Source organism: Labrus mixtus, chromosome 5, assembly GCF_963584025.1.
Source record: "Labrus mixtus chromosome 5, fLabMix1.1, whole genome shotgun sequence".
Classification (NCBI taxonomy): Eukaryota; Metazoa; Chordata; class Actinopteri; order Labriformes; family Labridae; genus Labrus; species Labrus mixtus.
In genome coordinates, this window is record NC_083616.1 from 28537866 (window position 1) to 28551399 (window position 13534).

The window sequence follows — 13534 nt, forward strand, 5'->3', positions numbered from 1 at the left end:
TGGTCTGTATCTCCAACAGGAACACTCCTCAGGATCTGGGTACAGCATGATCCTAAATCAGTGCCCTCCGGACAAAGGACTTTCTGTTGGTGTTCCTCCGTACCAGGTGCCTTATAGAAAGAAGCTTGCATAGATAAATCACCAGGCAAACTAGCAGAAGGCGTAGTCACTAGGGCAAGCTGAAACCAATGACGATGTATCACTCCTGTATATGCAAAATACCTACACCCTGTGAAAGTATAAATATGCTCTGCAACCGGGACTGCCCCGGGAATCTTTGATGCACTTGTGACTGATGTTACTTTTGTAGCTGATTACCCCTTTTGCAAAAGCACTTTTTACTATATGCAATACAATCCACAAAGACAAAAGACTTTGACTTGAGATCTTCCATTACCAACAGAAAAATCACCTATCCAAACACCTCATTGGTTAATTGTTACCACTTCAATCAGGAAGTAAGCACTATGAAAAGACCACAGGTGAGCATCTTTTTTTTTTACAACAACACTGGAAGACTTTGCAGAGAGAGGAAGAAGAAGAGTGAGAGGTAGGGGTCGAGCTGGTAGAGGAGTTCATGGCCAAAGAAGAAAACAACTTTCAAATGAAATCAGAGCAACCTTAGTTGATCATGTCATCAACCATGGGGCTGACAATGTGAGAGGCTGGACAGAGAGATCAGCCCAACTTGAGCTGTTTTACTGTACTGGTATATTTTGCACTGACTTGTTTGGTGAAACATAAAAAAATAAATGTTTCAACAGCATGTGTGTGTATCTGCAAATATTTCTGTGCATGTGAACAATCTGAAGAATTTTCTACAATTCGAACAATGTTAGTATTATGGCAAAGCATACTAAAGATGAGAGTGCTTTTCATTATGCCCAACAGTGTGTAGTTGGTTAGACAAAAATCTGGTAATATGAATGAAGTATGTGCCATTTGGTGCAAACGTTTGATTTTGATAATGCTAGATGTAGTTTTGGTTGCAGAGCTTCATTTTGCAGGATATATGAGGTATTTTGCAGCTTGGGTGTGTGGTTTTGTGAATTGTGTTAAGTATTTTGATAAAACCAGCCTAGTTTCCAAAATTGTGTTTTAGCAATTGGAAAAAACTGTAATGTTCATAGTTGGGTTTTTCAGATGTTAAACTGCAGTCAGCCCGACCTGATCTCTCTCTCTCTCTCTCTCTCTCTCTCTCTCTCTTTATTTCAACCTTTTCTCCTCGTCCTCCCTCAGGCCTCAAAGAACAGTCTGTCCATGACTCCACGGTGTCTGCTGTGGCACTAAATTACTCAAACTAGTCACTCTGTCTCTTTCCTGAAGTATTTTTTATCTTCACAGAAACTCTCCCTCTTCAATGGAAACATTCTTTACATGGACACGGCAGGCTGCTTTGTCATTCCTGAAGCAGCCACTAGAGGGCGCTGCTGGATCATTTCTCAGGATCACAACACACCAGGCAGGACGCTGAATGATAGAAAAGGTTCATGTAAGTCCAGCTAACAACACTGAATAATGGTTCTCCCTCTGATTTAATCAAATCTTCTTTGTTTATACAAATAAAACTCTTTACTATGAAAACTTGAACATTACGTTAATAAAAATAAGACAATATGTATGACCTCCGCTGAGAATAAATAGTGACCTTGATGGGTTACTTTTATGTGACTTATTTGTGTAAAAAGCTCAAACTTGTAAAAATAATGGATAATTATTTAAGTCAGCACTTCCTGTCTAATGCAAAGGACACTCATCTGTGTTGCATTTGTTCTGTATGACTTCCAGAACCTTTTTCTCATGGGAGGGGGGTTACGGCCCGGTTCAAAACGAGGGAGTGTAATGAGAAAATAAAAATAAAAAGAACAAAAGCTTCTTCTTGAGGCAGAACCCCCCCCCCCCCCCCCCCCCCCAAAAAAAATACAATGGACAGAGCAGGAACATTTTGTCAGACCACGGTTTGTTTATCTAAACATGATGTGCCAAAAGCCCGTACAGTGACAACTAAAGAAGAACACTGCTCATTGAATGAGCTAGTGTAAAATATCAGTACAAACTCAGTGTGTCCCAGTCATGAACCCAAAGCTCGGTTACTGCGGGCTTTGGGGTAAAGGTGGATATCAGTCTCAGAGCTCCTCAAAACATGTGTGTGAAGTTTCTTGTTCTAAATCCACTCTGCTCCTGTATTTGATCATGTCTATAAACCTCTCTATTTCAGCCCTGCTCAGAACAGGCTGTTTCTGTGTCTGTACCTTTAAATATGTAAATGAGCTGTGTCTGACCACGCCCCCTATCTGGAAGGGCTTGGGTGTCTCGGGCTTTATCGCTCCATGTCCTATTGTTTACAGTGAGAAGACAGATTCAGAGGGCAGAACAAACACCTAGCTGTGGGAGTGTCACCCACCTGGGGGAGGGGCTACTGCCCTTTGTGATGTCATGAAGGGAAAATCTCCAAACGGCCTGTTTGAGCACACATTTTCTGAAAAGTGGAGCAGGCAGAAGATGGAGAAAAAGCAGCAAAGAGATAAGACAAACCACTTTTTCCACAAGGAAACACAAACTGAAAGTTCCTTACAGGAGCTTTAATAGTCAAGTCAAAGTTTATTTTTAAAGCACATTTAAAACAACCACAGTTAGCCAACCCTGCTGTACACGCTTAACACCAATATCAATACAGATAAATGAAGAACCATAAAAACAATAAGAACATGATAAATAAGAGTTAAATATAGTTGCTTAATAAAAATGTCTAGATGTCAAGCTTAAAGGCAGGGTTGGTCATTTTCTCCAGATCCACTTTTTAAGATGTTGGTTGAGATTGTCTTTAGGTCCTGACACAAATTAATAACTCATGTTCTCTGAAAAAGGAATGAAGAAAATCCGTCATCTGTATCAGTTGTAAGCCTGTAAAAACTTCGACCAATGTCTGCCACGAGGTACCAATCTGATGAACCAATCAGACGCCTCCCTGTCTCCCTGCTTGCTCTCTACCCCATGCGTGCACGAGCCCACACTCAAAGCATGAGCTGAGGTCCGCTTCTGGACCAATAGCGCTTGTGCATGTAAGTGAGGGGGCGTGGCTTCTGAGGGAGCGCAGAGGGGAGGGGGGTGGGTGCAGACAGAGCACTGAGGGAATGCTTCTTTCAAAATCATGCTAGTTTTAGAAAATTACCAACCCTGCCTTTAAATACAAGCCACAAACAGGTGGGTCTTTAGCGATGATTTAAAACTGTCTGGGGATTGAGCAGTTCTTAAATCAGATTGGGAGAAGCGACCTCGAAGACGCTGTCACTTCTCTTTATCTTTCACCTCGAGAAAATTAGCACAATGTGGAGGATGAGGAAAAGACTGTCTGAAGAAGCTTCATTAAATCTGTAAGGTATTGATTTCAGCTGAAAGTAAGATGTGCTATGTAACTTTGTCAAACATTAGCTACACTTGAAAGGCAGCTGCTAGCTAGCAGGAGGTGTCTTAACGCTGTCTCCAACTGAATCTGTTTTTTTTTCCTGAAGTAAAATTATTTGTTGTTTTTGTTGCTTTGCTAATTTTATTTTTATTTTTTAAACAATCTGGCCCCTAGGCACAGGGAACGAGGACACGCCCTTATTCCCAGGATTCTGAAGAGCTGGCCAATCAGAAGAAAATGGGCTTGCAGGGAGGAGAGCCTTAAAGAGACAGTATCTGAAATGGCCCGTGTCAGACACATGCTAATCTGAGAGTTCCCACAGACACCAAAAGGTGAGCTCGATTAGGAATTTGTATATCTCTAAATCATGAAACAGTTTCACAGAGTTAAAATATGAACTTGAAATGGGCATTAAACTTTAATCAGTTTTATTTCTGTATGTGTTCAGAAGATGATGTGTACACCTTGAAATATTATTTCTGATATTTTATTTTGTGTTATTCAGAAAAACCTTTGGAGCTACTCGTATGAGTTCCCATCATTTAAAAAAGAAACATGCAATAACGTTAAGGCTCCTTCAAAACAAAACACAATTTTAATTTGCACAATCAAAAACTCCGACTCCAGCTACCTTACTGATGCATTGGTTAATGTTTGTGGATGCAGACTTTATTAAACTCATTAAAAACAGTTTAATTTTAGATGTTCATGCTGAAACAAAGTGGACCTTAATACCTGTGTCAGTAGGGACATCTATTGCATGTTGAATCTGGTCATCTGCAGCATTGTTCCTGTGTACAGGCTGTAAAGCCCGGGCGATGAACACATTAGACATACTCCATACATTGCAGAAGAGGCTAAGTATAATTGACATTCCATAATATGCTCATGGTGTTGGATGAAATGCATCCCGACTGATGCTTTGTCTGCAGCTGACAGGCGATTCAATAGGGGTGATTACATGTTTAAAATGTCAAAAAATCCTGCAACACGGGTGCAACCTCTGTCACTTTTCTAAAGGAACAGAGCGTAATTAGAATATTATGTTTGTGAGACAATGTTTTAATTGGTACGCCCACTCTGCTCAAGCGCAAACCACAGGGTTTTTTTTTTTTTTTTTCTGAGGCGGGCATCCACCAGATTGGTTCCGACATAGACAGAGCTCCATAATTACACTGCTCTATTCAGCAGCACTGCCTGTGCGTCAGAGCAAACGTCACATTAGAGCTGCACATGGGGACAGGACATTAGAGAGAGAGAGAGAGAGAGAGAGAGAGAGAGAGAGGAGACACTCCTCACAGCTGTGGCGTGTTGTCACTGCTCACAGGCAGATGTGCTGTCACCTTCTGTCTCTCACGTACAAGGTGAAAAGATGGAGGAGAAGCAGCTTTGTTCTTCAGTGGATGTGCAGTGTTACAGACACATCTCTTGTGTTTGGAAACACATCCAGTGGTATGAGATCTATGACTGGTGTGCAGCCTCCACTCTGAGATGACACAGTATTGATTCAGGTCTGCCTTGGCTGGGAGCCCCTTATGATTATGAAATATGGCTGAATGATTTAATAACGTGTCGCTTGGTCTGGTACAAGCCGGATAAAGACTTGATGATTGGTGATGGCACCCTCGTGTGACACCTTAGACGTTACATCAAACTTTTAGTGAAAGACCCAACAGCTAGCACAGCTGGCATCAAGCTGCTGATAGTATAATTAAATGTTATTAAAACAGAATGTTGCATCACAAAAGGCAGGTTGTAATTTGCATTAATTTCTCACATTGTCTTCCATGTATAGGTCAGAAATGTGACACTTAAAAGTTATAACTTCCCCTCAGAATAAAGGCACCTTCACACAGCCTTCATTGATGAACTGTATACAGGTCTACTTCTAAAACCCCAGCTTAGCAACCTGATGGTAATGATGATTATAATGACGACGGCGGCGATGATGATGAGGATGATTATGGCAATTAGAGCCTGTAAATTGATGGACCCTTACATCTCACTCATGCACATTATGCATGAAGCCAGCAAGCAGATAAATTAAATAACCTCTTTAACGCTCCACCTCTCCTCCCCTTATTCTGTCTCTTGGCATCAGACAAGGATGCTCACGGCCTCACCTCGTTCACTTACTCAAGGCAAGGCCGGAGAAACATGTCACAGAGCGTGCTGAGCTTTAACCCCCCCCCCCCCTAGACTGAGCAAACATTGGACACACAATTTACAAGAAATCACGCAGCTGTGTCGAGGTACCCTTGAGCAAGAGACCCTTCTGCTCTGCAGCTGACCCTTTCTGCAAGCAGAGCAGAGTAGCATTTCCCTAAAGGCAGGGGGGGGGGGGGGGGGGTCAGGGAGGTATCACTTTGTACATGATCTGCTCTGATGTTGGTGTCCTCATCATATAGCCTTCATCCCTGCAAGTGCACGGCTCCTGCATCCTGTCTGTCATTTATTCTGGAGCTGTATCTCCCACCCTCCACCAACACCCGTCTCATCCACACACTCAGAGAGAGAGAGAGAGAGAGAGAGAGAGGGAGAGAGAGAGAGATCCTCCTTGGAACACACCCGTCAGTGTCTCAGTGTGATTTTGACTGACTGACTGACTGACTGACTGGAGGGGGATTCTGGAGGAAACACACGGGGAAGGAGTCACACAGTCTCCGCTTTTCCACCGTCTTGTCTGTCAGTGTTGTCACGGCCGATGGTTCTCTAACCTCACCGCCTGACTGACCGCCTCACCATCGGATCTTTTTACTTGATTCTCTCCCCTCCTTGATTGGCTGAACCGAGGCTGATCCCAGCCACCCTGTACCGTGGACCGTGGGGCTGTTCGGCGAGCCTTACAGCTGAAGTTGGGCACCCGAGATGAGCGCCTGGAGACCCGGGAGCGGTGCTCTCCACTCGCCGGGGAGAGGGTCGTGGTCGTGGCGGTGCTGCTGGTGGTCGTGGTGGTGGGTGATGATGATCGGGGTGGCCGTGGGCTCGGGGGATCCCTGGATGTCCGTGGACACATGCCCGTCGTCCTGCTCCTGCAGCAGCACCAGGATCTCCTGCGTGGACCCGGGGCGAGGAATCAACGCTTTCCCGGTCCTTCAGAGCGAGACGGAGATGGAGAACATCACCGACATGTGAGTGTCATAAAAGAGGGAAGAATTTGTTCTCCTTCCATCCAAACATCAGATTAGTTTCTTTCTTTTATTTAATTTAATTTAATTCAAAACAATTTACAAATAAAGGAATGTCATCCTCTGTGCTCATGGTGTCTGGAGCTGACAGACAACAGCCAGGCCCGCTCTAGATTTTATCTTTATTTGTTTCAGTGAACAGAAATGTAGAGCAAATCCACGAGTTAACCCGTTCGGATATTAATCCAAGTCCTTCTGATGGATTCGGCGCTGGTTCGGCTCTGCCACATAATGTCTAACCTACATTGCATAACAGATTCATTGGCATCATGGGGCACATCAGTCTTTTCAACACGAGCGTGGAGAGACAGGTCATTTAAAAATGAAAAGCAGCTGCGGCTGATTGACTTTATTCTCACAATTATCCCGAGACAAAGTCCAGGCTACAGGCGCGCACACGCCTAGATTTGTGTGCGCGCGCGTGTGTGTGTTTGAGTGTGTTTGTGTGTGCGCGGGCGGAGACACGCCGAGAGACACCACTGTCTAAATATTAGCGCAGACACTTCCCAAGATGGCTCATCAGAGTGTATTCAAATGAACCACAGTCACGGAGGAAAATCGATGTAAGAGTCAACATTTTGATTGGATTTGCAAGACAGTCTAATTCAAGATGTCACAAAATCCCAGTGTGCATTTGAAAGGCGCTGCAATCAACCTTTTTGATTTTCCCTTTAACGTCATTTTGGCCTTGAAATAAATTGAGCCACATCATATCTGAGAGCAATTAAACAGGAGATTAAAAAAAAAAAAGAAGTCATTGCTGCAGTATCTGTCCTGGCAGAGATAAACAGCCTTGATGATAAGGACTTGCGTGAGATGAACTTGGAGAAGAAAAAAAAAAAAAGCCTTGGACGCTGTTAACATGAGCCAGCAGTCTGGTGAAAAGACACTGACTGGGTGCTTAATGTAAACAGACAAATTACTGATGACCGAGAGACGTTTTAATTCCAAACGACCTTGCCCCAAAAACAACCCCCCCCCCAAAAAAAAACAGGCAGCTAGAGCAGGTTATAGTGTCCTCTCTGTCTGTGGTGATTGGTTGAACATCCTGATTATTTGGACATCTGACTGAAACACACACTCTGACCGAGTCTAAAGGACTTTCAATGTCAGTGTAAACTCCTTAAGGGGGGCTCAAACCAAATGAATAGTTGACTTCTCCTTGTATTTTTCATAAACGAGTTGTAGAACAGATCGAGTGTAAGCTGAATGACCGGACAATAAAACCCCAAAAAAAAGGATTCAATAATATTTATGTTGTTGATATTTGTGGGTGTTGCCTCCTTAGGATAAAAACAAGAGGAAACAGTACAGAAAGTTGTATCATAGGTAATGCAGCCTGACTGAAAAAAACAAAAAAAACATGTAACAATAAGCGTGCAAACTAGTGAAAGATGCAGGTAGTAATCGCATATTCAAATAGACACATGGAGGTTACTTCAAGCACTACTCCTCTCTTTGAAGGAACACAAGCATGCAGTGAAGCGTTCATTAAAGCTGCTGAAAAACACAGATCTCAGCGTTAGGCGATGATGTCATCATTCACCCAAACTGAATTCACTGCTGTTTCACACATACTACTGTTTCAACGTTTAAATGGTGATTTGTTGCAGATTTGTTTCCCTGTCAGAGATGAGCTGCAGTTGTGGGTTTGATATATTGCTCCGTAATGCCTCTCTGGAGGGAAAACATTTTTCTCTCTTCAACACCGAGCTAAAGTTGCTGCTTTGGAAACATGAAGGGTTAAATTGATCAGCACGCTTCTGTGTTTCATCCACTGAAAAAATGCTGACATTCTGGGTCAGCGTCTTTAATTATTAAAAGGTGCATATCAGATGTTGAAGGTTTTTTTTTCCTTCCCCTCTACAGTTTATTTTTCAGTCAACTTGGCTTTATTTGATGAGGAAGAGATCAGACAGAAAAGAAATGGGGGAGGCAACGAAGGCACCTGCCAGACAAAAAGCAGGGCTGTAATGATTATGTGTTGTATGATGTTGTATGGCGTTGCATTCAAGGCCACCAGGACACTGCTATGAGATATTTTAAGATTAAGCAGTTGTCTTTAATCCTTGCTGAAAATCATTCGACTTCCATTTACTAAAAAGTCATCTTTTTGATTTAAATTCAGAGCTGGAAAATGAAAACTAAAGCTAACCACTGACCGTGAAATCACCGATTCTAATGAGAGATGATTTAGTCAGCCGGTGTCTCTGTGTGTCCGCCACATTAAAAGCATCATTTAATGACCTTGTGATTTGGCCAAACAACATGTGCAGCAGCGAGGCTGACAAAGAGCTCGGCTGTGACAGTCGCAGCTCGTTCCCTCTGAAGGTGAGCCGCTCTCGGACATCTGATATCCAAAGATCTGTTATTTGAAAAGTACACATTGTTTTGCAGAAACCTGTTCACACGGTAACACTCAGTCACTCGAGGGAGTTGCCCGCAATCATCTCCCGTCGGCTCTTAAACGGGTCGAGTGCCTTGCTCTAGTGCAGCAGAGGGAAAGCGAGAGAGAGAGAGAGAGCTGAGCCTCCTTCTCTACTTCTAACAAACTCCAAACTCCCCCTTCCAGGGTCATTCATCAGCTGCAAGCCTCCAAGAGTTCATTTTTTAATGTTGAGCTCTAATGATGTGGGTTTATTGTGTTGCTTTGTGTTGTTGGAATGCTTCTGTGCATGCTTCCTTCTCCCTGTTTAACAAACGAGCCTGCTGACACACACTTGTATCTCCTGACAGCTACATCGCCAACCAGAGCAGCTTCTCCTCCATCAACGACAAAGACCTGGACAACTACAAGAATCTCAGGAACCTGTGAGTCTTTCACCGCTAGTGTGACCACACAAACACTTTGCTACATGACATGTATTCAGGGATACTATCTTAGCTGCTTCCACCAAGCGAGTCGGTTCAGTTGGGTTCGGTTCGGTACCCATTTATTGGCGTTTCCACTGTCATAAGTTGGGACTGGTACCAAAATAAAGGATCTGTACCATCCTACTTTTTTGGTACCCTTCTGTTGGGGTGCCAAGGGTCCCTTTTGTTATCATCTGTGCTGTGCTTTGGTCAAAATATAACATGAATCAAGCACCAGAGGAGGTTTGTGACCCTGTATAAACCAGCTCTCTCAGAACGCTCCGTTTTGGTGTGTGTGTCTCTTTAAATGAAATGAGCCCTGCCCCCTGAGTTTTCCCCGTAGACATCACTCCTCTGTAGGGAGAATAAAAATGGCCGACCTGAGCAAAAGTTTTGTTCTAGGCTGGGGGTGGAGTCCATGGGTGGAGATACCAGGGGAGGGGAGGGGATTTTTTTTTTACCAGAATCCCACTGTGACATCACAAGGAGAGCACATTTAAAACAGAGTATTTTTCTCTGTGTTGTAAGACTCATGCAGACCACAAACAAAGGACTGGATGGATTTATATTTTTCACAATATGTCCCCTTTAAAGTCTTCAGTTATTCAGATATTGTGATGTAACATGATAGGATTGTCTTTAAAATATATTACATTTTCACAGAATCGCTGTATTGTGGTGTTTTTGTTATTGTGTGCCAAGTATTGCGTATCATTTTATATCATATCCCCTTAGTCTTTTAAGTTAACCAGAACACCTGAGCAGCAGTTAAACACACACAGAATGACTGTAAACGTCTTGTTATAGCGTTAGAAATTGTATTTACTTTTCCTATACAGATAATTCTCCCTTTTCCATTACACATTATGTTGTTGCTTTCAAATGGCCTGTGATTATGGGGGATATCCCCGGGTGCTCAGAGGTTCTCCTTCCTCTGCCTCTGTGTCTCTTTTTTTTTTTTTTATATATTTCTGAATCTCAAAGTGAATTGTCTACCAGGCAGCACTAACTTGAAACATCACAATTTGTTAAGTGGACAGCTCATTTTCCAGCCAATGTCCCTTTAGGTAGAGAGATGAATACAAAGCATGTTACGCAAGGGAATAATCTAATAATGGTGGATGGATCGGGACAAAATACGGAACGCAGGCCAGATGAGTGTTCAAGCAAAAAGTAAAAAGTAAGGACACGTGTTTTATATACTTTAGAAACACTGTACGAACAATTATATTATATTTAACAGGAAACGGTCCAGATGCCAAAAGTATGACACTACTTTGATCCTTTTTACAGCCATCATTTTACAGTCTCTTTTTTATGGCAAACTACAAATCTTTCCTGCAGATGAGCTCAGTCAGTCACCTTCTGATTATAATTATTATTCATTAAAGATAAAGATGTGCTGTGACAGCCTCCCCTCCCCGCACTACAGAGTAACCTGCAGACTGTCGATTTTCTGTTATGTTTTAATTTAAAAAGATAAATCTATTTTATTTTAACCAGCATCATATAACCAGAAGAATCTTGTTGACATAAAAAAATGCAAAATAATGAGCAGGCATATATGCAAACAAAATACAGGATGACTATAATGCATGAAGTATCAATAAATATTTATCAAAATCACAAACATATATCAGTCAGTCAGATGTGTCTGCCTCCAAGTCATTTAAAATCACCCTAAAATCACCCTAAAAGCATCCAACGAGAGCAGCTCTTTAAGATCTTTTTTTGGTAAATAAGATCAACTGATTATCAGTTTCTTCGTGTTTTTCTTTCAGTTTTCTGCACAGTAACATCCACATAAACATTACTTATACAGAGATAATATTGTACAAAAGCAGAACTAGATCCTTAAATACAGAAACAGATCCACACATGTGTACACAGATCAGCATGCAAAGTCTGCTGGGATACCAAGCGTCAATCTGTGTGGACATGTGTGGATCTATTTCTGTTTTTAAGGATCAGTGTAGGCATTTGTGGATCTGTTCACACAATGGCCAAGTATAACTCTAGCTGTTTTCAGACTTCAGACTGTTCTGGAGACGTTTTGATGAGGAACTATCCATTAGGCAGTTCTCTGAGATCTAATCACCACAGGGACTTTGTCTGCTTTCACACCGCCATGGTCCCTACTCTGAAGCAGGAGCTAAAAAGGTTCCTCTAAACGAGGTTCTGGGAACTAAAATAGTTCATAGTTCCTGCGGTGTGGATAAAAACGACGGAGGGTTCTAACAGTTCCTAGAACTGTGAAAAAGTTCCTGCGATCCGAAAACGCCTTAAGCTACAACTAGGAATGTAAAGATTAATCATGAGGTAGTTAAAAATCGATTCAAAGGAGTCGAGATTCGAATCTGTACTCTGAAAAAAAAGAATCTCAGTAACATGGTGAGCGTCAGCAGCTGCAGAGCAAGATTTAGAAACTGAGGACGCACCACCGTCTTTTAAATCGGAGGTGTGGAAGCATTTTGGCTTCCCCGAGACAGAAAATGAAAGAGGTGAGAAGATAACAGACGAGACAAAAAGCTGTGTGCAAATATTACAAGAAATAGCACGACTAAACATGATGCGGCGTTTAATCGACACCAAGGCCAAACCACACTGACAGGCGGGTTAGCAGCCCCGCTCGCCCAAACGAGTGCAAGAGCCAAAGAGATTACGAGGTGCATCGGTGTTTTCATGAAACAGATTAAAGGAATCTTTTTCGGTCATCTCATACTTCGTCTTCAGTCTCATTTTGTAAAATAAATCACTAGCTCCGAAGACTTCCACTGACATGATGTTGCTTTGTTCATTTAGGACGATAAATGAATCAAAGTGCTTTTTAAGTTCAGGCTCCAGCTGCTTCAAATATTTGTTTCCTCTTGTTTAAAACAGCGTCTATAAAGTATTTCTAAGTTGTAACTAATGTATTAGTAATCATACAGATGTGATACATTATTTAAGATGAGTAATCTTTAAATACCAATCGGAACATCATTCAAATAAGCAGGAATCTGCATCAAATATATCAACTCAAATGTTACAGATCTTGATTTTTTTTTGTATTTGTTGATGCTGCAGGTGATGTTGCTTACTGAAAACTGTTCGTAATAACTGTATTTTGTATGTGTGTGTGTGTGTGTGTGTGTGACAGAACGGTGACCAACAGCAGACTGATGTACGTATCGATGCTGGCCTTTAAGAACAACCTCAAGCTACAGTACCTGTAAGTCCAAACTCAGGGACTAAATCCATCCTCTCTGTTAATATAACAGCCGCAGTAAGTGTGACTCAGTTGGGACCAAAATGTTCTGACGAGTCTTAAAATGTGTTTTCTTGGTTTGTCGTGTGATTTACTGTTGGAGTTAAAACGATGACGTAAAGAAGAAATAAAAGAACAACAAAACGTTTTGACAGCCGAGCGTCTGACGGGAAACGCAGTTCACTTCAGGTTCAGCCTGAACACTGTTTATAATTGGTCTTCAGATCTTGTTAATGTAATTAAAGCTCGATACCTATCATACTAATCAGATGTACTTCTTGAGGTTAATTGTCACATTGCTTGGAGGGGGAAACTTTGAATGTAAAAACAATGCAGGCTCATTGATGCGTGTGGAAATGTGCCGCCTGCTGCTCTAACATCAGCCTTACAGTCCTTGTTGTGTTGATTTCACACTCTCACTCCCTGATGTTTTGACTTTAATTTCCAGGAATCTGAAGGATAACAACCTGTCGTCGCTGTCCTGGAGGATATTCAGACACCTCAACATCTCTTATCTGTGAGTTCAAAGCTCTGTCTGTCCGTCCATGTCAGTGTCTGTCTGTCTGTCTGTCTGTCTCTCTCTCTCTCTGAGTCACCTGTGGTTGCCTTCACAGTGTGTACATGAATACATACATACCATCTTTCATGTCAGCTGTCAGTGTTGTGTTTTGAAGATTGGAGTTTTGTTTTCTGCTGCCTTCAATCTTGGGATTTTGTGGGGACAGAAAAATATTTTTTTGTAACTATTAACCAGGGCTCAGTGAAAACACAAGAAATAATTTAACCCTAACATGGTTTACGTCGTTATAGGAAGTCGCTGATTTATTTCCAAGTGTTAAT

General features: G+C 42.1%; 1 protein-coding gene across 1 annotated transcript in view; it reads left to right on the forward strand.

The window, feature by feature from the left end:
- The first annotated feature begins 5880 nt into the window (after positions 1 to 5880).
- The window catches only part of ntrk2a (neurotrophic tyrosine kinase, receptor, type 2a), a 97877-nt gene continuing 90223 nt past the window's right edge, over positions 5881 to 13534 (forward strand). The window contains exons 1-4 of the mRNA XM_061038897.1: positions 5881 to 6537; positions 9331 to 9405; positions 12587 to 12658; positions 13143 to 13211. Coding sequence (XP_060894880.1) covers positions 6275 to 6537; positions 9331 to 9405; positions 12587 to 12658; positions 13143 to 13211 — 479 coding nt within the window. The 5' untranslated portion in view covers positions 5881 to 6274. The remainder of the gene's footprint in view (positions 6538 to 9330; positions 9406 to 12586; positions 12659 to 13142; positions 13212 to 13534) is intronic.